At 44.5% G+C, this 23,333-nt stretch overlaps 1 protein-coding gene across 1 annotated transcript; it reads right to left on the bottom strand.

Annotated features, from left to right (window-relative positions):
* Positions 1-1,171: 1,171 nt before the first annotated feature.
* Positions 1,172-18,986, bottom strand: tnfaip8l1 (tumor necrosis factor, alpha-induced protein 8-like 1). The gene is made up of 3 exons (XM_026158627.1): positions 18,281-18,986; positions 5,420-5,699; positions 1,172-3,476 (listed from the first exon to the last, which is right to left on the bottom strand). Exons 2-3 carry the CDS (start codon positions 5,689-5,691, stop codon positions 3,188-3,190), a joined length of 561 nt encoding a protein of 186 aa, XP_026014412.1. The 5' UTR covers positions 5,692-5,699; positions 18,281-18,986; the 3' UTR covers positions 1,172-3,187.
* Between the last annotated feature and the right edge of the window lie 4,347 nt (positions 18,987-23,333).

Below are 23,333 nucleotides of genomic sequence, written 5' to 3'. Positions count from 1 at the left end.
GGAACTACTGTGTTTCCACTCAACTCCATCCATCAAGCACAGAAAGCACTCAGCTGACTGATATTACAGCTCAGCTGATGGGTGAATCATCAGTGTTTACATCCTGTCAATCCCAAGGCTCTCCATCTCAAGCTGTCTGCACAGCGATACGGTTGGCGGGTGTATCCGAGTGGAAACTGTTTCTACAATAAACTGCTCATATGATGGTTTGTTTTGTGTTTTTTTGAGTCATCAGCCATGATTTCTGGAGCGACACTGCCGCTACATTTTTCAGATGCATTTCTGGCACTCTGAGCACCGCAAGGCGAGTTCCATCGAGATTCATTATGTTCAAGAGAGGCAGGCATCTCCAGAACCGGGCGACTCGCACCAAAACAATGTGCATGGGTAAACAGCACTAGAGGCTGGGAGCAAAATATGTAAATAGGGTTTTACTGAGAACTGTCCCTTTAACTTTAAAGATGTTTTTGTTTACTCCATATCAAAGTTACGGCTTTTAGGAACGGGAAGGAAAATAAGACGTGACTGAGTTGGTCACACATCTTTTTAGTCACATCGTAGAGCTTTGAACTCGAGGGTGAACACACACACACACACACACACACACACACACACACACACACACACACAGATAATGACCGTATTAGAGGATAAATGGGCACTTGGTACTGCAGTAGCCTTTCAAGTGTGCTACAGGGAGGATCAGCAGACGTGCTACTGGCCAAATTATCATTCCAAAGTCTGAGAAGTAGCAAAGTCAATGACAGATTAAACTCAAACTGAGTCCACAGAGTGCTGCTCGTTGTACACTTGAAATTAAGCAGCAGCTGAGTCGAATGTTTAAACTTCCAAAAACAGAAGCACAAAGTCCTCTGGCTTACTCATTTCCTGTTCTACCTTTGACTGTGGCGTGGCCTTATAGGAAGTGGAAAGAAATGACCCCAAGTTGAATTGTTTGTCAGTCAGATGGGTTTGTTTTCATAGTTTCCTAACAATGCTGGGAGCTGGGGCGTGTGTGTGTGTGTGTGTGTGTGTGTGTGTGTGTGTGTGTGTCTCTCGACTAAATCCAGGTCAGCTGCAGTCAGATGACCCTCCTGATCGGGTCAGAAACATCCACCATCCAGATAAGGAGATGGGTGATTAGGACAAAAATAAAAAGACAGGAAATGTATCAGTTTTTAAAAAAAAGCATTTTGTATTAAATTTGTTGTGTCTGGATACAGAGAACGCACAAACACAATCCTATGTACACGAGTGAAAATAAAAACACTCACCACAGTCACAAGAGTGAAAATGCAACAAGAAAAGCACGTTTGAGTAAAATAAGTGCGACTGTTTCGAGGGCTCGTGCTGCTTTTTGGTGGATTTCAGAAGGAGTGAGATTGAAACTCGCCCTGAGATGAGGAGGATTTGGAGAAAATTGCATTTAAAGACAATTAAAGGATTTACTTCAAAGCCTTCCCAAAATGATGAGGCTGGTCTTAAATGAATCTAACAAATGAGAAGTCATCTCACAATTAAACCGGCGCAGGACTAAAATGACAACAGCCACCACCTCGGTCTTCATTTTCACCATTAAGGGGTTAGAACGATCACGTTCACACCATTTTCTGAAGTGTTGTCCTGGGGGGGAAAAAAAAAAAAAAAAAGAGTGCTTTTTAAGTAACAGCAGTCCCTTCGCTCCTCTCTCTTTGGCAGAGCTGCTGCAGAAGTTAAAGTTTCAGCAATCCTATCTGGGAATGCACAGCGCTTATTACACGGCTCAATTTCCAATTCTCTCACAGGTACACACACACACACACACACACACACACACAGAATACAAAATGAGGCCGCGGCACAAAACAATCTCCCAGACAGGCTCAGTGATACAAAAACACAGACAAAAAAAAGGAAAGATGCCCATTATGCAAGGTTGGAGAGGGCTGTAGTAACTACTCATATACTCCTTTGTAAGGGAGAAACACAACATCATCTTTCACTCCATTAGAAGGACTGGCATCGCGCAAACAGAGACGTTATCCCCATCTCATCACACGAGGCTGCCGTGCGGTGAAATGGAGTGGCTGCTCGACGGAGGCCGGCTCCCAGCCATTACGCCACCCTGGAGCGGGGAGCGATAATTGCAGTGGGAGAGCACAATCAGGTGCTGTGTTTGTCTCTGCTCTAATCTCCGTGCTCTGCCCGGCGCTCTTCACAGACACGGTGCTGCAGTCTTTCATCTGCCTGCTCACTTTTTAGTTGGGATCAGTCAGAATTTGAGCTGGAGTTTTAGTGCTTTTAAGGATAAACGTGAGGCTCCCCAACCTGAAACACAGCTGACCCCGGACTAACGGCATCCGTTACGGCGAGCGGTTCGACCGAGTTGGCGCTTAATTCCCTTCTGACAAAATGCCAGAGCAATCTTTGCACCTGGTGCCACATTGTGCACCGCCCTCGCCGCCCGGCCGTGATTTTTCAGGCTAGATGAGCGTCCAGGCGGCGAGACATTCGAGTCGGCGCAGAGACGATCAACAACACGCAGCACGCTCAAATTCCTTCAAGTTTACATTCCCCCCATGACCCAAATACTTTGCCTTTGTTGTGGTGGCTATAAACCAGGCTATTGGAAGCAAATGTGGGTTTATAAGTGGCTCCGAAACAAAAAGCCAGAGTTCAGTGCATGATGGCGAGAGCCGCAAAATGCTGGCTGAGCAGGATTACTGCCGTCATTCACATGGTTTCACTACAGTACAGCGCTTGTTTGGGATCGAGTGCAACACTGCTTTCAGGAAAAGCAAACAGACAGTAAAACTTCTTTTTGTCCTTGGAAATTCGCTCTCTTCTCCTCGTTTTGCTCCCAGACCCACTTTTGTCCATTTAACAGATACAGCTGGAGGCCTGTGCCTGGTTTCTTGCCTTTTTGAAGTGACAGAGAGAAAGCGAGCCCTTGGAACGAAGATAAAATATGCTATTTAAGGCACAGTTGTCAAGGCTATGGAGATAAGAGCATGAAGTTTTACATTCATTAAAAAGAAGGCTGGAAAAAGAAATATACTTTGGACAAAGTTGCCAAGCGAATTTCGATGTTACAGTAAACGCAAACACAAACAAAGGAAAAAGAAAAATGTTCACGATCGTTGTCTCAAAAAAAGGAGAAATGCTTCGTGATGATTCGAGGTAAACGAGCCTAACGCCGAGGCAGAGGTCAGAGGTTGCCTTCGTCGAGCATCTTATTGATCCCGTTACAGATCCTCTGCAGGTGGCCGCGATAAACCTCCGAGGGCCCGTACAGAGTCGCCAGGAAGTCACAGTCGGCAAAGTGATTGAAGACGTGGTTGACTCGCGAGTGGCTCTTGGCTGTCAGGTGGCGCTTGATGGCCTGGTGCAGCAGGTCGCGGCAATCATTCAAGATGGCGCTCATGACGCGCCGGTCAAAGGTGAACTCGATCTGGTGGAAACTGACCGCCGTCATGGCCAGAGTGTGGACCTTCTTCCTGCGAGGAGACAAGAGAGAGGAGACGCTGTCACTTTCTAATTCTGACCAGAGCAGCAGAAGTAAAAATAGAAAGTGCTGCCGCAGGAATTTCTCCAGAAAACTTTCACAACCCCCATATATTAGTTATAGTATTGTCCTGTGCAAAGCTCACATCTCCATGCTAATATAATAACCCGTCTCTGCACTGAGCGCTTGTGTCAGCTTTGCGTCCCTCCGAGCTCGGTTTTACTGGAAACACATAAACTGATGGAAATGTCCATTCCCTTAATTTGCTTCCATCAGCACACAGAAACATCCTTTAACTGCACTTCTCCCCAGAATCACATCTTCAATGTTTCACAAGGCTTCCAGCCTCCTGACCAACAATATAACACGACTTGTACTTCGCTCAGACACAGTCGAGTAACCGATCGTTTATTGCAGCGATGAGGACTCTGCTGTAAGAGCCGCATCGCTTCATAAGAAAGAAAAAGAAATCAAAGGTAAAATGTAGCATCGCTGTTAAAGAACCAGCAGGTTGATAAACTTCTGATTTTGTACAGATATTATTCCAGCAGGTTCGTCTCTGACAAAACATAAAATGACCTTCACATACTGTCTGTGTCCAGAACAGAGGACGATCCCCATTCATGTCCTTTAAAGAAATGCAACTGGTGCTCATCTGTAGCATACATAGGTGGTGCATCAACAGATGATGATCCCTAACATGCTTACATACATACATACGTATTTTCCGCATTATAAGTGCACTTAAAATGCTTTAATTTTCTCAAAAATCTACAGTGCGCCTTATGTATGAATTCTGTTGTGCTTACTGACCTCGAACAGATTGTATGTGCTACACGGCGCGCAAACATCTGTCAAAAATGTTTTAGTGTGACTTTGGTAAGCTACGAAGCCGCACCGCTTGATGGTTAGCTCGCTAGCTTCCACCTAAACATGATGTAGCATGTTCTGACTGAGAGATTTTGGAAACTAATTCAAACGTACAGCTCTGTTATCACTTCCAACATAAATGAAGACAGAAACTAAACAGCAGTGATGTTTGTAGGGTTACTGAAGTTGGGCTAGCTGGTATATAATGATGTGCTACGTCAGCGGTCCCCAACCTTTTTTGCACAACGGACCGGTTTATGCCCGACAATATTTTCATGGACCGGCCTTTAAGGTGTCGCGGATAAATACAACAAAATAAAACCAGTACCGGTACCGAAAAAAAAAAAGATTTATTCATAACACACGTGAAAAGACCCGGTACCAAACGACTCACGGACCGGTACTGGTCCGAGGCCCGGGGGTTGGGGACCGCTGTGCTACGTGATCGCTAGCGACACAGCTATATTAGCATAGCATAAACACAGTGAAGCTGGAGGATGAACGCTAACTTTTTCCCCCTCGATAAAAGTTAACGTGAGGGTTCCTGATGGTTAGGGACAAATGCAATCGCATGGCAGGATGCTGTAAACGGACCAAACTTCAGTCAGGAGAACAGCTGAGATAATCCATCCACAATACGAGGTTAGTCATTCATATACTGCAACAACATGGGAATAGAGCCACTGGAGAGAATTCAACATTAATGAATCAACGGTACAGAAGTGGAGGAAGCGCAGTTTTTGGCTTTCTCCATATTCAAAAACGTGCCTCGTCTCTTTGCACTTACTGTCGCCCGCCATCATTTGCAGGTAAATTCATAGTTTCTACCGTATACTGTTTATACCACCCACCTCTACAACAGAGGATGATCCCCATTCATGTCCTTTAAATAAATATAACTGGTGCTCATCTGTAGCATACGTAGTTGGTACATCAGCCAACATGGACCCTAACATGCTCACATACCAGGAAACTATAACATGGCTTTGAAGGAGAAGCAGCAAAGTTGGGCTTCGGTCTAAACTGCCTCGTGTAGACACGAGAGCGATAAATGACGGTCGTCACCTGAAGTTCTCCACCAGGATCAGCTCCTCACTGTTGAACTGGTTGTTTCTGTAGAGCACTCCCAGCTTCACCACCATCTTGATCAAGTTCTTGATGATCTTCTGGGACTCTTTGCGGTTGCGGGTGTACTCCTTGGTGACGCGGTACAGCTCGTCCAGCACTTCGCTGCTGGTGTCGTCGATGAAGAGGCTGGCCACGCTCTTGGTAGCCATCTTGCTCATCAGCTTCTTCTGCGCCTGCAGGGCCAGGCTCTTGGTGCTGAAGGAGTCCATGGTCAAGTCTGGGTCGAGAAGAGACAGAGAGAACATGCTATCAAGCCACAGTCTTATCGATAAACCCCATCAACGTGAAAACATCTTGAAAGTTTTCTAAAATTGGCACAAATTGAGAAATAAAACAAGAACTGTTTCTTAGATGTCCTCTTTGACCTTCTCATATCAAAAGCAAAATGAGCCAAGAATACCACACTACCAACACACAATGTGTGAAGATATAGCATCGTCGAATTCTGTTTAAACTGCGGGGCCGAGAACTGTCCGCTTTATCAGATAATGAGCCGTGGCAGCTGTCAAATTAGTCCCAGCAACCCTCTGGCTCGGTGCCTGCAAGGTAGTTAGAGAAGAATGTGTCATTACACGTGTGGGAGTAAAGTCAGTTACATCCCGACCACGCAAAGCAGGCAAAGTAATCCGAACGTCTCATCAGCTGAATGCACTGACGAAACAAGGCGAGCAGGAGGCAGACAGAGCCCACTCTGCACATGTGTGGATTTATTTATGCATGTCGTTTCTGAGTGTGTGTTTGTGTGGCAAGTGGGGTGACTCAGTGAAAGGCTGCGCCCGTGATAGAGGCTCAGAAGGAGGGGGGGGGGTCATCGGGTCTGCCGGCTTTCAGAGCCTCGCTGAGGGGAGCGAGCGAGAGCGCAGCACGCCGTATCGTTTCAGCAGCCTTCTGCAGGTCACTTCTTTAGGCTTGAACAGTCTCCTTTTAAAGCAATAAAGCAACAAAAATCTATTTTCCTGAGCACTCCCTCTCTAACTTTCGCAGATCTCCAAGGATAACCTCAGAGCGCACGAGTGTAAACAGGCACCGCAGTCATTTTCCACGCCTGCCTTATAATGCAGGGGGAAGAATGAGGGTGAAGGAAGGGGCATCTGTGTTACGAGTTTCATTTTGTTCGGACATGTTCAACATTTTTAGAGGTTCGCACTCTCAGAAATATATAGAAAGGAACTCTAAATGAAACTGAATACGGTGTTTGGCTTTACTAAAACAGTAAACAGACGTAATCGTTGCAATCTGAGCTTCTCCTCTCTCTACTTTAGGTCTCATCATGCCTGCATGCTGAGTGCGTTTGAGCCTCTCTTTGAAACCGTTGGCCCTCATTGTGTTTATAAAGTGAGTATAAGTGATGGTGAGATGTACGAGCGCAGTGCAGAGTGTCCACTCAGTGCCTCAAAAACCCAAAGAAGCGTTTTATTCAAGTTACTGACCTATTTTATGGACACTAATTTAATTTCAGCAGTGTGAGAGTCTGCTGCAGTTTCTCTCCTCTGCTCGCCGTTTCACTGGGACTCGTGATGGAGGGGTTGGGCGGACGCCGCATCATGTCACATATTAACGAATCCACAAGGAAGAAGTGGGACAATGGCAGGAATTTATTTCTAAGTCTAAACCTTCATATAATAAAGATCCAGATCAGGGTTTGATTTTTTTTAGCCACTCGAGACAATAACATTACTCAGTTGCTTTTGGTGTTTAGATACCAGACATGACACGTGCTGGGCTCAGCGCTGGCTTCACTGCATCATGTCAGTGGTCTCTGCAGTTTAATAGATCGTTAGGGCTACTGGGAAGAAACCACAGCAAATCTAAGCTGTATTTACAAACAGAGAGCTACAGACTGTTAAACTGCACACCTGACATGAATCTGAAGGGAAACCTGCCAAGAAAGAGTTTCCTCCTGTGGACTTGATCCAAACTCCAGTGTACAGTATGCTGTGTAGCAGAGATGCACGTGTCATCGTTTCCTCCGCCTGTTGGCTGGGCAGGAAGTGGTCACAGCGTGCAGTTAAAACGTGTCAATCTTTGCACGCTCGGATTAGGAGCTCTTGCAGGCGCTGTGGTCACAGTGGCGTCGTAATGTGTTTGCACCTTTGGACTGAAATCTCTCACATACCGTTTGATGGATTTCTATGAAATTTGAACTAAATGCTCAAAATTCCTGGAGGTTCTTTAAAAATGTGTCTTTTTGGGAATATTCATGAAAATATGGTACAAATATTGCTGGTCCCTAAAAGATGAGTGCACAGCATTTCACAATCTAATACAGCACCGCCATCTGTACTCATTAGCAGACGTCACGTTTCCTACATCATTATGAACATATAGGCAAACTATTAGTCTTCAGATTTTCTGCCTACATCATTATGAACATATAGGCAAACTATTAGTCTTCAGATTTTCTGCCTCATAAATGTTTAATATTACTTAAATCTAAAGTCACCGATTTATTTTCAGTGTTTACTGCCGAGTATGTGCTGTGAAAACATGCAAAGAGTCTCCTTTGCTGCAATTTATTTCCTAATAATTATGTAAAATTATTCTGCCGTAAACAGAGCTCTGTAAACAAACACACAGGCCTCGGTTTTACATAAATAAATATTCTGATATACAGACAGGTGACAAACTAAACCAATAATGTGAAGCGTCACCTACGCGGGGACTGAAAACAGATATGAAATTGTTCTGAGCGATCACCTTCATCCTGATGAGTCACGGTACAGCACGAGGGGAGTCGGTGAACAGCTTGATGAGTATGAAGACGATGTTGGTCATATGCTTGGCCTTTGCAGTCGCTAGATGTCAACAAAATTGAACATGTCTGGAAGATTTTGGCCCGACGTGTTAGACGGCGGTTCGGCGACCCCGTCGTCAAAACACCAAATGACAGAATATGTTTCAGAAAAGAGCCGAGGCTTTGAGAGCCGAGCTGTAGATGAAGCTGCAGCGGTGTCTTGACACGTTAATGACACACTTTCAATTTAACGTAAATCACCCAACAAAGATTTCTCCTGTACCGTCATCTAAGCTGTAGATATGCCAAAACCCAACCACAAACCCTCACATAACTACACCCGAGCGACTGACTGGGTTTCTCCTGCAGACGTTTTTTTGAATGGTCAGGAGAGGATGGAGCGACTCAAAGGCGGAAATCCCACCTTCACGCACGAGAGTAACGGTGCCAACAGCGTTTGCCACTGACGTAGGATCAGCCTGAGGCAACGTTTCAGTGCAGATTTACGAATCAAGCTGAGCTTGTAGGGTCGAGACTGAAACCTCAGCACATTCTGCTACTGAAAAGTGTCCAAAACAAAAAGCACCAAACGTTGGCACTCCACTTTTGGCTCCTTTTTACTTTTAGTTTAAACTTTAATACTTTAAATCTAAAATAAGAAAAATCATTTTGTCTCAAGAAAAACTGAAGCTAAAATCTTTTTGGAATATAATAATATCTTGGATTGTGAAGACTGCTATAGTCTGATGAAGACAAAGGTCAAGTGTCAAACTTTGACTTTTCTGGGACTAAAACAAACAAAAACAGCTAAATTTAGTTCCCATCAAACCACCTGAGAAACAGCTGATTAAAAATGCATCATAACCTTTGACCCCTGTGCTTGTAAAGCGTGAAGGTAAAAATTCTGCATGGCTTCATTAAATATACTGAAAGCGAGCTGATTCTGAAAGACTGGTGCAGGAGGCAGCGACTGGTTTGTGTCCAGCTAAAACAAATCCAGGTCGTTTTTGTCGGCTGACTAATCGGCTAATAAACATTTTCGTCCGATTGTGTAAACTGATCGCACAGCAAAAAAAAAAAAATGACAATGACTCAGCCAAATGCGAGGATTAGTGGAAAACAATGCGCATAGAAATGAGGCAAACAGTCACACCCTGTATAAATCCTCTGACGAGCCGCACGTCGCCGAACGCGTGGCTGCTGCACTGAAACAAATGTCCTGTTCGCATCATAAGTGATTACTCTTCACGCCATACGTCTCCACGTTAAAGAGGATTAACTGTAAACAAATACATGAATGGCAAATTGCCTCTCCGTAATAATCCGGATAACGTGCACACAAAGCGTGAGAGGTGCAATTAGTGCAGCCGACGCAGAGCGCTGACACATCCCTGCTGGGTGACTTGTGACGTTTGCCGTCGTTGGTACTGGAAGGTAGCGCATCTGCTGCCTGCTACAGTGTGTGACTTTCATTCCTCCCTTGCTCTCTCTCTGCAATGCCTCTTGAAGAATATCAATAAGACTCCTCGGAGTGAGTGTCAGCAGGATGCTTCCCAGAGAGGAGCGAGGAGAGGCAGAGCCGGGGTGGAGGTTTGTTGTACATCAACCCTGAAACATGCAGGAAATAACTGTGGGCGTTAGCACGAGGGGTCATTTATATACCGTCTCACGCCAAATCTAGTTTTCGCAGCGTCTTGTTGCAGGTGCTGGACATTTAATCGGGCCTCTCGCCGCGCTGATCAAGGATCACTGGCAGATCCCTATCGACCGCTTCGTAACTCTAAACTTGCCGTGCTACGCTTGTTACAGAAAATCCTGCTCTGATGCAACGCGTGTGAAACGGATAAGATGAGAAAGACACTAATGATCAGAGTGAGAGAAAAACCCAAACAAACAAAACCTGAACTTGGAATCTTTATTTCTATGCGAGTGACAACTGGAAGAAAAGAAACGTCACTTTGTCCTGTTGACACGAGTTAATCACAGAGGACGGCCTCCACAGGAGATGCACTTATCAGAACACGCGTCTGCATCAGCCTCCATCCTCTCGCTGCCTCCGCTGATGGATGTACGAGAGTTTCGAAAAGTGCAAATGGATAATGGGCAGACGCCATTTACAGGCTCAAGGGTGATTTCATGGCGCTCATTAAATTATACTTTTGCTGCAGATCTGAGGCGTCGTAGCTGTCGACTCTCCGAGGCCCGCCAACGAGCTGGAAGAGGAGGAAGGCAAGAAGTGGGGAAGGGTGGAGGGTTCGCCTGTCGTACAATTCAAATGTCTGGCTCTCAGCATTGTCTGCCTCTGGCTTCACTCGAGGCTTAAGAGTGACAAACAGACTCCTGACACTCTTATCTCGAGGACGGAAGGATATCCTCACTCCGGCTCTTAGTCCCCGCCCAAAGCTAAAGGTTTTGCGAAAACATGCTCTCAAGGGACAAGCGATGAAAAGGTTTTCGATTCAAATCCTATTTTTCTTCTGTGACTCTGCTGCACCAAAGCGCTTAGTGCCAAATCTAAATGGCCTGTGAAGCGCGGCGGCGTCCAGAGACAGCACGCCAACCCCAACACGGCGTCTCCGTAGTATTTAGAGGCAACATTTTAACGGATTTAAGGCAAAACAAGACATGACAACGGCAAATCCTGCTGAGTATTGTGGCAAAGTGTACGAGCCACAGTCATCAGTGCACGCAGACATCAGAGGAACAAACATCTGTTGGCTCACACACGTTACTGATAGGCCGACTTACTGAGCAGCTGAACATGAAACAAAGACAGATTGCAGCAGCCGAGAGCTCAGCACTTATAATTGCAGCAGTGAGACAAGTCACAAACTCATATACTCACTCAAAATGAGCTGCACTCGCTCATATAGACACTGAGCAAAAATCTCAAAGCAAAGATGACTCATGGGAAATGAAACCAGACCCCACAGAGTGTCGGATTGATGTCTCAAGACAATAAGGGAGCCTGGGTAATGAACCCAGGGACGCTCCCGCCTGCAGGTGCAGACAGGCCTGTCAAGCCTGCGTGGCAGCCTGGCTGAAGGATCGCGGTGACGAGAAGCTGTGATGACTTTTATAAAAATAAAAAAATAAAATAAAATGACCTTCCTGTCCCCCCCCTACTCCTCAGAGGACTATTTAAGCCGGATAGCCACCTTTATTATCTACATTTAATTTCCTTTGTTTGAGTTTCAGGGCAGGTGACAGCGCGGTCTGCGGTGGAGACGCGGCAGCTAAAAGCTTCTCCAGGTCATATGGGAAAAGAGGAATAAGTGGGATGACAACTCCTACTGGCTGTCACTTTCAGTTAGTGTTTCTGTAATGTGGCCACTGTGACCTTTTACACTGATACAGAGAAGACGAGCTGTAAAGACAGCAACAAGATCTTGATGTAGTGGCTACAGCCTCGACGCTCCCAGTTACCAAACAAATGCCACAATTTAAAATACTTTTTTGTCACTATAGTTGGATTTCATTGTATGATGACAGAAATAATAACTCATCGAGCCGAATGAATGTGTCATCACTAAAGCTCCCTTTTTTTTTCCCCTTTAAAGGAGGCCAAAGGTCACAAGGACTAACCCCCAAAAACATATGTAAGATGTTAGTAATCATATTAGCATCGGCTCATATCAGAGCCAATGCAAACATCTTACACGCGCTATGTCATCGTCGGCATGCCGTCGCCCATTTTTGGGGTTGCCATTGCTAGTTTTGCATTTTGAAACCAGATGTGCCGACTGAGAGATGGGTCAGACTCGCGGCACAAATTTGGCTTCCGGAAGCAAAGGACTATGGGGATGCAACCGAAGAAGGCGCGCTTGTGTGCAGCACACCAAACAAAAAGAAAACTCAAGATAACAAAACACAAGCATGCGTTACATAGGCCGAATGCTAACTGGCTGGAAAAACAGCATTATAACAATATTGGTATAACTGCCTGAAGAAGAGGAAAAACTAAAGTACGTTTGTTTGTGATGCTGCCCCCTGGTGGCAGTAAACAGTTGTAACAATGCTGGACTGAAGCATAACCACGTCACTCCTTGACCGTGAAACCGCTCATTAGCATTTGTGAGCTGTCAAAGACAAGTCGTTTACCGAGGTCGTGTAGTTGTTGGTTTTTCGCAAACACTGATATTGCCCCCTGGTGGCCATCAAAATGTACTAATTAATTTAAACTTAATTGTTGCCTTCACTTTTCAGGCCTGGAATCTGTGTCTATTTTATACCATCTATGGTTTCAGTGGCATTTTTAAAAAGAAGATCCTGAACCTTATCAGAAATCGATACTTGTAGCTGAAAAATAATGTAAAAATAATTTGTCCCAAAAATCTAATATCTGTCAGGCTCTGATTCAATGAGCCCAACGAAAAAACAACAACAACAACAAACAGTTTAAGTGTAGAATTTCAAAATATGCAACTTCCAAATTTATAAAACAAAGAAAATTTACAAAATCCTCACAGTGGAAACAATCAGTGTTTAACTTAACCTGAGGTCTGATGCATTAGTGATGGCACCCCAACCCTAAAACTATCACAAACAAGTTCTAAAGAAATTTCCATAAAGGCCCAAAAACTGGAAATCTAACCAAAACTATTTACATTTCCCCAACAAAGGGGATAGTTATTGACATTATTTCAGCATTATTTGATTTGCACGTGTTGTTTTATGGTCCACACGTGCTACTTGACACAAACATGTTTTTGGCTTCTGGCTGCTCACATGTAGGATGAAACCAACATGATACGAGCGCAGCATTGCTTTTCCAAAGGGGAGCGTTGTTCAGGATCCAGGCTGCAGCCTCAGCATCTGCTATACTCACCTGTCAATCAAACTAAAGCTGAGGTGTGACAGGTGAAAAAGAGGTGGAAATTGGATACACCTGTAGCTACCGCCCACTCTAAACCGTGGCGTTGTGCCTCACGAGGAAGAGGAGGTCACAGCTACCAAAATACCACCACTTTAATACCTGCTGCCAATCTAGACAGCTTGTTGGATGCTGATAAGAGCCAGCATAAAGAGAAAAACCAGTGAAAGATGTGTTTCTACACTGCTTGGCCACCAAAAGTTGCTAAAAAAGCTTTGGCAGAGTCTGTAGAACTTTCCATGACACTTCATCCTCTAAGTGATTGGTTGATGGCAGCAGAAAATGTCACGACTTTCATGCTCTTCAGGGATCGCTAGTCACATGGATTGGGGCACTGTGACCCTGAAAAAGACAACTCCATCAGCAGAGAAAAATCTTCACCGCTTCAGGATGGAGGCGATTACTGAAGAGACATAAATCATACTGAATTGTGCACTGCACAACAACAAAAAACAGCCCCATTATCTGCTCTCCACTGCATCACGTGTCGATAATTACCTCTGGCATTTCTCACTAACTATTTTTATCTGCTGCGAACACAAAATAATGCGTCCAGGTGTATTAAACACAGGAAGACTCTTTCCCGGTTTTAAGTCTCACCTTTCCAAAAGCATAAACCTCGGCGAGCATGCAAGTGACCTTTACCACATCCTCTACCACTCCAGATCGCTCCTCTCCTGTCATTTCCTGCTGTAGTCGTCCAAGTAAAATAACAGATACCACAAAAAGACAAAAGGTGCTGCAAACAGGATCGATATTTTTATCGGTTTTTTTATGAATAGCAATTTATTCTTAAGAGTTTTTAGTCTTATTTGCTTTTTTGGAAAAATATTTTTTGTTGCTCTCCCACTGGTTAAATAGTTCATCCATTCAGATTCAAACCAGCAATCAAAAAGCACTTGATTGCACAACTGACGGCATTCAGTTTTTAATTCAGGATTACTTACTGGTTATTTCCAGTAATCAGCAGTTAATTGCAATATTAGAGCAGCAGTGCAAGGTTAATGGCTGCCCTGCATTTTGCATTACAGTCGAGCATCAACAAAAGGAGCAGAGTCGAGACTTCTTCGACACAACAAAAAATCTGCATGATAACAAAGCATTTATTGCACGGCTGCCGGACTGGACTGGACGACGCCCTGCTGTGTACACACTGGTGTGTTGTATTTGCTTTCTTGCTTCTGGTTAAACTTCCACAAGTTATTAAAAAAGATGCATCCAGTGTACCAGCGTTTCCATTTAAAAGCCTCGTAAAACTGCAGAGCTGTAAGAAAAACAAAGTGTCAGGTTTGGGGGGGAAAATCCCCAAAACATTAACGATGTCATTAAATTGATTTTTGTGTGGCAAACCTTGAATGAAAGGGAAAAAAACAAAGACTTCTCTACACATTCTCCCCAGCTGTATGATATAATCTGTCTCCACTCTGAGATACAATAGACAATCCAGGTTGTTATATAAGGTACATCCGTGCTTTGTGTTATGAGAGTAACCACTCAAATGAGCGCCAATGGAGCCACTCAACTGTTGCAGGATTTCAGGACAAGTGAACGCTGCAATTTCATCTTTCATCAACTTTTGTAGTGTTTGTCTCGCTCTTCTCTTGAGGTGTTGCATAACAGAGGAGGTGCTGACTGCTAATAGAGCCAGAGCTGGGAGCATTGTACGTGCTAACAGCTGTATGTCTGCGTAATGATGCTCTCTCTGCTCGCACTCATCCAGCTCAGCAGTGCTGACATGAAGAGCCATAATTGCACGCAGAACACGCGGACGGGGGAACATACATGCAACATGCATGCTTTGAATGGCGAGCCCTCTGCTTCCCACACAGTCATCTCTGAAGACTTGTGCAGATTTGCTACGAAAGGAAGCAATCAATGCCTTTCGCTCAGAAACCGCACTCCAACCCACCCCCCATTTTCTTTTCTTTTTAACACTTTCCTCAGATCTGCCAGAGCCCGCTCAACAATTAATAATTAACGCATTGGCACATAATGGATCGGAAATTAATAATTCAGTCTGCCGATATGGACTAAAATAGACTAAAGGCTAAGAGCAGTCTGCTGTGGAGCAACAGGTTCAGGCAGACACGTGGGATACGGATAAAGGGTGGGCCGTCAGCGCATACAGTAAGAGACAGCAACTGCGAGCTGCTGGCAATAATTTAGGAACATCAGTCAGTGTTACGCATGTGTAATAAGGCTGGGAATACAGTCGCTGCCGCGCTGCCTGGGGGCCAGCGCAGCACTCACTGACAACATTTGTTCTTGCATTAAAATGCACAAGTGGGTAGTTGTTTTAACTTAGAGCCCAGTTAATTTGGACCAACGTGCAAAGAGAAAGACTGGCAACAAATCGAGAGGGATAAACAGCCTGCTTGTTACTTCGCTTTAACTGGTGTGTTTCAGTTTCAATTCTGTATTATTTATCAGGTTAACACCGCTGCAAATAATGCAGGACATAGTCAAGCTGCTCGTGCTGTGACTGATGGCCGGGCCTGTGACATTTTAATTAAGGCCACCATAGGAGTACGACACATTATGACTAATTTGCCTTACCTCAGAGCCCAGAGAGCATAATTTGCTAACTTGATGTTTAATAAAAGGAGCGCGCCTGGCTGCAAGAACAGCAGGGCTGAGGATTAGTGAAAACAGAGGGGTCACCAGCACGAGAGGATATGATTGTGACATAACTGATACCGTCCCTCGCTGCCTTTATTTCAGGTAACGTCACGATATTTTCAGGTCATACAGCGCTGGCCTTTCATGCAGAATCACGGGTTTTAGCGGCCACCTGCGTGCTCGGCTGAGCGTCGCAGGCCAGTAAAAGAAAGGTCAAACACCTCTCTTGTCTTGTTAATGAGTAACCATGGCGTCTCCTCAGCAGGACCAACAGTGTCTCTGGGATTACTGCCGCAATTTCATGCACTGCCCTTAATAACACTGCATGGGGAATGTAGAGCAACGTGACTGCTTTGTCCTGCTCGACAAGACACGCAAAGGAGGAGATGCGCACAGATAGAGTTACACGGAAATACAAACAGACGAGGCTTACCAGCGTCTGCTTAATCCTGCTGGGAAAGCTTTATATATTATTGATTGTCTTTCAAAAATCATACAGTATAAAAAACAATGAACACAAAAGCCACGATTAATGAGGAAAACATATTTATAGTTCTTAAAACCTGCCATCAGTTATTCTGCGGCTGTCTGTAGCAATGGAGGCCAATATGATTACTTTACAGCTATAACTTATGATTATTCTCATTATTGATTGTTACACTGATTAACCAATTCATCTTGCATACAGCAAAACCTCAAAAATAATGATCCCACTTCCCAAACACTGGAGGTGGTTTTGCTTTGCATGACCAGTGCACAACCTGCTGCAGGCTTTCATTTAGAAAATGAAGGCAATCGCTTCAGGGATTTGTGGAAAGGTTATGACCTGTTATTGGAAAATAGTCCAGAAAAATGCCCATCGTCATTTCTAAAGAGTAAGAGGAGACAAATATAGCCAATTAAATATGCAGTTTAGGAGGATTTAAAGGCACAGCCTCCACCTTTCCCTTTTCAAAAACAGCAGGTGTTGAAATGAGGTCCTGCAGTTACTCTATTGTTCATTCTTTCTCGGCTCACTTGTTGCAGTTGCCACCAACAACGACGCTACAAAGGAAGGCTTTGCGACTAAAAGACAGCAGGTCGAAAAATGCCAAAGCAGTTTTGCTTGCGCACGGAGAGACGGACCTCCGAGTCCTAATCCAAGGCCATATTTCATTTAACATGCCTTCTGAGGCTGAGCGTGGTAATGTGTGCCACCACTGCACAGTGAAGCTATTCATCCACCCCCGGCCTTGTCATGGAGAAAAGCTTTGCAATGTAAACACAGCAATGTGTTACAAAACGTGCGTGTTAGAGGGTTTTTCCCACAGTTTTGATTTTGATAAGCTGAGGATTAGACTGTGAGGCTAATACATAACTGTTGCACATCTCTCCTGACCTCCATACGCATCTGTGTCCTTCACTGCATTGATGAAGAACCGTTATCACTGCACTTCTTGGAGTTCTTTAAAAATGACCTATTGACAGTCACTCTTCCACTGGGACAATTTCTGATGAGGCTTCAGCAAACAGTAGCTGGATCGATTGAAGGCCCAGATGCAGCTCTCCAGTCCTTTGTCAGGTATTTGCAGCCTCCCCCCTCATTATTTCTTAATACTGTAGGTAGTTTTTATTTTTAAGTCTGCCACTTCTGCTTTTGCCCTCCACGTGCCTCAGACTTTTTAAGGACTCACTGCAGACCATGTGGAGATATGGCAGGTTTTCAGCTAATCGCTCCTGCAGCATCAAAACTACCATTTTGAAACTGTTTAACAAATGATGCGTTTTTGCAACAGGCTGTTAGTAACAAAGTGCCCAAAGATACCATTTAAAATTGGTTCTCTGCCAAGTTGTCGGTCACGTGTAGACACAATACTGGTTTGTCCATCGATTTTGGTTCCTTTTTGTGGTTGTATGATTCACAAGTGGTTCAACAAAAAGGTACAAGGACTGAGCTTAAAACGCAGCCAGTATCCAAAGGAGAACTGTGAAAGATTACAAGGCACAGGTCCTTGTAAACAAAATGATCATGGACTTTTGCACAGTCCCACTGTAGTGTGTACAGTATGGTTACTAATAAACGTTAATGTCTTCCTATTAAATCCAGCAAACACGGTGTAAAGCCGCACAAGTCTGAAACATGGGCGGCTGGCAGAGTACACCACCCCCACAGTCAGAGCTTCAGCGGTGCTTTCTCATTACCAATCAATGACTAATAACAGCAGACACATGATCCTAATGATCCTCCGCGTGGAGAAGCACAAACTCGGTTTATCTTTCATTTCTCGCACCGCGTCCACATCTTATTAAACCAACAACCCGAGCGACTCTCCTTCGCTTCGGAAACGGTCCGTTAGCCGCTAAATCTCTTATCAGACGCTAAAGTATCCCAATCACGCACGAACTGATTGGCCGTTACTTCCGCTGAGCTCGAGCCAAACATGGAGGCTGTCAAACACGTAAAGAAACGCAGAAAACAAAAACAGCTCTCATCAAGTCCGTGTTTGTCCGAGGAGAGGAGGGGGAGCTGGCTTAACCACAGGCCGCTGGGAGGTTTCATTAAGAACTGGTCGGCCGTTGAGGTGGGACTCACCTTACTCAGCTTCACGGGGACACGGTCAGCCAGATGACAGCAAGTTAGTACTGTGAGCGAAAAGAGTTCATCCTGGCAGAGCAGATGAATTCACTTCACAGCATATTCAGGTTTTCTTCCACTCGTTCTGCTGCGTGTCGGCCGTGAAACGTCCTCGCTGCTGTTCAATTCAGGTTTTGTTCTGTAACCGTGTCCTCGGCACAGATGTGTAAATTATTGAACGCGTGTTTTCTTCCCTCGGCTGCTGCGATCAGTTACCACAGTTTGCTGTAACTCGATTCCTCCCACTCGTAAAAAAAGTTTCAAACTTGAGGGGCACTTGGAAATCACCAGATTGATGTGGGCTCGGACCAATGGAGGAGCAACGAGGGGGAGTGGTCCAGGCCCAATCAGGCCGAAAGAAAAGGGCCATTTACAGCCAGCGCAGTCCCTGCCCCCGTGCAGGGCTTCCAGTAATTATCCTCGTCCAGCTCCCACTCCCAAGGCTGAAAGTTTCCCAGAGGAAACGGTGTTAGGGGAACAATGAGCAGGAACTGTGGGAGCAACTTTTCTGTCAGGGTCAAAATAATAAATAGCCTATAATGTGTCTTTCTAGCCTGCGTTGGTGCTTCTGGTGACAGTTTTGCAGACAAAATGTGCTAAACGCTGCTGAGAGCAGGCTGTTGGGATAATGATCCTGATGTGAGAGAGGGGGAAACTATCAGCGGATGTTTTCGGGACAGGGGAAGTGTTTCCCCGTCTGTCTAATGAGGATACAGAAATTCCCAAGGTCATGTCCGTTTTGGATTGTTATGTTAAGACAATAGTTTATTTTATATATATGATGTAGGCCTGATACTCTTGCACTTGCAGTGCTATGTTCAGGTGTGATTATTGAGGCGTTATCTTACTGAGCTACAAGAACATTTTTGTATAATCTCATTTACTGTAAGATTTGTGTTTCTATGGGATGAGTCTGTGACAATGAGGATAACATGGAACAGTTGCAGTGGTGAGATTGATCTGGAGCGCCCCCTTGTGGTACAATGTGAGAAATTACTCTGTAAGCTGAAGACCTTTGCAGAAATACACACAAAGTAAATCGTGTGCTGTTTTTCTTCCATTAGTACTAAGTGGTGCAGAGAGTGGTCGGGATTATCTGTGATAGAAGGATCCTGGAAAGAGTCCAGGTTGCAGTTCATTCAGCTCTGATGCTGCTAGCAGACAAAGGACACTCAATCTGCATCATTTTGCTGCACACATTGAAGGATCTCAGCTTCCTTAGACGATAGGCCATGCTCATATCTTTCTTGTGTACAGCATCTATGTTGGTCTTCCAGTTCAGCCTATTGCCAGTGTGGATGCGTAGGTGCCTGTACTCCCTGCAACTCATCACCATCCTGTCCCAGGATAGACACGGGTCATGAAGTCAATCGTCATCTCTCTGGTCTTATTTACTTCCAGAAGCAGGTGATTCCCCCCAGACAATTCAGCAAAATCGTCTACTTGTGTTCAGTTGCTTGCTCATCACTAAAATACAATACATCCAACCACTGCAGAGTCATCAGAGTGTTTCTGTAGGTGGCGTGACCCGGACTTGTACTGACAATCTGAGGTGTGCGAGGTAAACAGGAATGGAGAAAGCACGATCCCCTGTGGAGCCCTGCACATCACCAAACCAGGCAGAGCACTGCCCAATCTCACAGACTGTGTCCTGTCGGGCAGTCTGTCATCCATATAGTTGGGGCTGAGAGTTCTCCATTTTTACACAGCCTTCAGCTTACATGCTGTTTGTTGTACAGCAGGGTTTTAAAACAATACTGATGCCCATTTATAATAAGTAATAATTATAAGCAGAAGAATGAGTATTTGTATAGCACTTTCTAAAACACACATTTACAAAGTGCTTAACAGTTTGGATAAAATCACACAGTGATAAGTGTTCATATTTAAACATGGAAACACACAGTGAGATATGCACATTAGAAGAACAAGGGCTAATCCTAGCCTGTAAAAATGACTCTTCAGCAGTCCTTTAAAACAAACCACAGATTCAGCTGACCTGAAGCCAAAGCTTAGGAGTTATGACTTTAAAAGCGTGATTGTCTCTGGATTTAAAATAGGTGCATGAAACAGTTAAAAGACCCTGATCAGAAGACTTGAGAGGCTGACTGCTGTTGTAAGGTCTCATATATAGACACTAGGGGTGCAACAATACACAAAATTCACGGTTCGGTTCGATATTTTTTCGATACAAAAAATGTTCGTGCCTTTTTAATTTGTCATTTATTAAAATTATAAATATATATTTTAACTCAAAAGTACAGTTTTTAAATTTAATGTTGCTGAAACAACAAAGTAATAAAAAATAAATCTGATGGAGGAATCCCTCATCTTTGGAAAAGAGTTTATTACAGAGAAATGGCTCTTTCAAAATAAAAGCTCTACTATCCGCTTCTTCTGGGCTATATTCTCAGCAGCATATTAAACATATCAGGTCCCCATAAGGAGAATCCTGTGCTAACGGCTGTCTAAATGACTCGGGTAAAGTTTGTAGCATGCTGCTTGTTGTTTTTGTCTGCTTCCACTTGTCTTTGCACTAGGATGCTGTCGGAGTAAATGTGCAGTCATATTCGTTGTGTTCCCACTAGTGCTGTCAGCGTTAATCTGAAATGACGTTAACGCCACAACACGGCAAATCTCCGTTAACGAGCTACCGCGGATCGCCCTGAGCGTGGGGCTAGACGGCTAACGTGTTAACGAGAAAACTGCGCTAACACACTAGCTCCCACCCATGTAATTGAGCATTGCATGGCACATCCAACATACTGTTTTACTTCAGTCCATGACGCGCTTACCTTCAGGGTCATACGTCACATGAAAACCAAAATAGTTCCAAAGACCAGATCTGAATGAGGGTGGGGGAGGTTCAATTTGCCATGTTGCAAGTAGAGCTTAGCTTCTGTCTCGCTAGCTTGCCCTGCGCTCTTCCTTCTGATGATGCTGTCTGTGTTGAGCGCTCATTGGATCTGCGCTCGACAGTGCAGCCTAGGTGGAGTAGTCGAACGCAGATTCACTGAGCGCTCAACACAGACAGCATCGTCAGAAGGAAAGTTGATAAAATAAATTAAAAATTTTGTATTGTTCGATACATATGCGTGGTGTAGGGTGGCTGTAGCTCAGGTGGCAGAAGGTCGGTGGTTCGATCCTGACTGCATGCCAAATATCCTTGGGCAAGATACTAACCCCACGTTTGCCTACTGGTGGTGGTCAGAGGGCCCGGTGGCGCCAGTGTCCGGCAGCCTCGCCTCTGTCAGTGCGCCCCAGGGCAGCTGTGGCTACAATGTAGCTGCCATCACCAGTGTGTGAATGTAGTGTGAAGCGCTTTGGGGTCCTTAGGGACTAGAAAAGCGCTATACAAATGCAGGCCATTTACCATTTACTGAACCGGAAGCACTGTATCAAACGGTTCAATATCGATACGAGTATCGTTGCACCCCTAATAGACAGGAGCCTGGCTATGTAGGGCTGATTTTCAGAAATCTTTAAACAAATTCTGAAAATCACTGGAAACTGAGGCGGGAAGCAAGAATAGGGGTGATGTGCGAGCACCTTCATGTAAGGAGCCTCACTGCTGCGTTCTGGACCATGAACACAGTCAAGGGAGGCGTCCGAGCAGAAAATGCAAGTGTGCACTAAAAGTGGCAAACTGTTGGGTTTCAGCGAAGGTTTGATTTTTGAGATGTTTCTTAAATGAAAGAAACACGACTGGCTGAGCTCTGAGATTCAAACTTGCTGTTCATAAATAATACCAACGGCCTTAATACATGATTTGATGTTGCCTGAGAGCAGGCTGGTGTAATAACTGACCTGCTTAGAGATGTCTTCAGGCCCGAACTAATAAAAACCTCAGTTTTAGCACAACAGAAGTTTTTAATCTCAGTGGAGCATTCACTGAGGAGAGGTTGTTTGTCTTGACAGAAAAATACAGCTGTGTGTCATCAGCAAAGAAATTCTAGGAAGTGCCTTTGAAGCTGTTTAGCAGAATGCCCAGGAAAGAAAACTGCACCAAGGATTGAGCCCTGAGGAACCCCACGTGTGAGGGGGGCCGATGAGGTCAAACAGGTAAGTATGATGAGAACCATTTGAACCAGAAATACCAACCCCTCCCATGATTACTGGTGTCAGAGGCTGCAGATACGTCAAGCAGAACTAAAGCAGAATAATCACTTTTGTCTAAATGCACAAGAATAAATCACATTGAAATAAGTAAAGGCGCATATAAATGGGTACAGTAAAAGGACTAGATGTTACAATCCCTGGTAATGCATTGCTTCAAATGGAGAAAGTCTTGAGGGATGGCTGTTATGAGGAAAGGCAGCCCAGAAACTTTACCAGCGGCACACATCGTTGTGTGCCTCAACTTCACAGGGTGTTTCGGTCTTTTACCCAGGCTAATCTGCCATTTTTTACCTTCCTTGGTTAGGTTTAGGGGTTAGAGATCTGATCTAGATTATCATATTAAAATTTGGGACACATTGTCAGTAGTGGACCTTGGATTCATCGGGTGTTTTGGCCATTATCACTAGACACCCTCATCCAAGGAGGCCCTGCCAGGGCTGATCAGGCCCCGGAGTGTGTCACTGGTTTATGTTAACTTGTTATTTCTCTTCTACTTTCTTCTGTTTAGTTTTCTACTGATCTAGTTTTCTCTTTATTTTCTTCTATCAATTCACTGCAACTGAGAAGTAATACTTACCTCTTTAATATTTATGGAGCCTCACTTCTTCAAAGAGATAGAAAAGGTGAAAGAGAGAAGTAAGACAAGACAGGAGAGAGGAGAGCTGGAAGGGCTCTTCTGTGCTATAAATGGGTACTACTCCTAACAAAGTAAGAAAGTGACGATCACAAAGTGCCTCAAAATAGAAATGTAAAAATTCAAAAAAATATAAACACATATAACCAGAGCATTAAAAAAAGAGTTGACTAAAGACAGCAAATTTTCAGCATGTATCACAGAGATATATCATAAATCTATGCTCTCAGCAGTTTGTTGTTGAACTCCATCTCCCAG

The sequence above is a fragment of the Astatotilapia calliptera genome, chromosome 23, assembly GCF_900246225.1.
Source record: "Astatotilapia calliptera chromosome 23, fAstCal1.2, whole genome shotgun sequence".
In the NCBI taxonomy this organism is placed as follows: Eukaryota; Metazoa; Chordata; class Actinopteri; order Cichliformes; family Cichlidae; genus Astatotilapia; species Astatotilapia calliptera.
This window is presented reverse-complemented; position numbering and strand designations above follow the sequence as displayed.

What these genes read in the sequence shown, in the direction of transcription:
- tnfaip8l1 (XM_026158627.1), bottom strand. Translation starts at nt 5,691, where the DNA reads ATGGACTCCTTCAGCACCAAGAGCCTGGCCCTGCAGGCGCAGAAGAAG. An exon ending in ATCCTGGTGGAGAACTTCAG is followed by an intron (nt 3,477 to 5,419) that starts GTGACGACCGTC and finishes GTCTCCTCGCAG; the next exon opens with GAAGAAGGTCCACACTCTGG.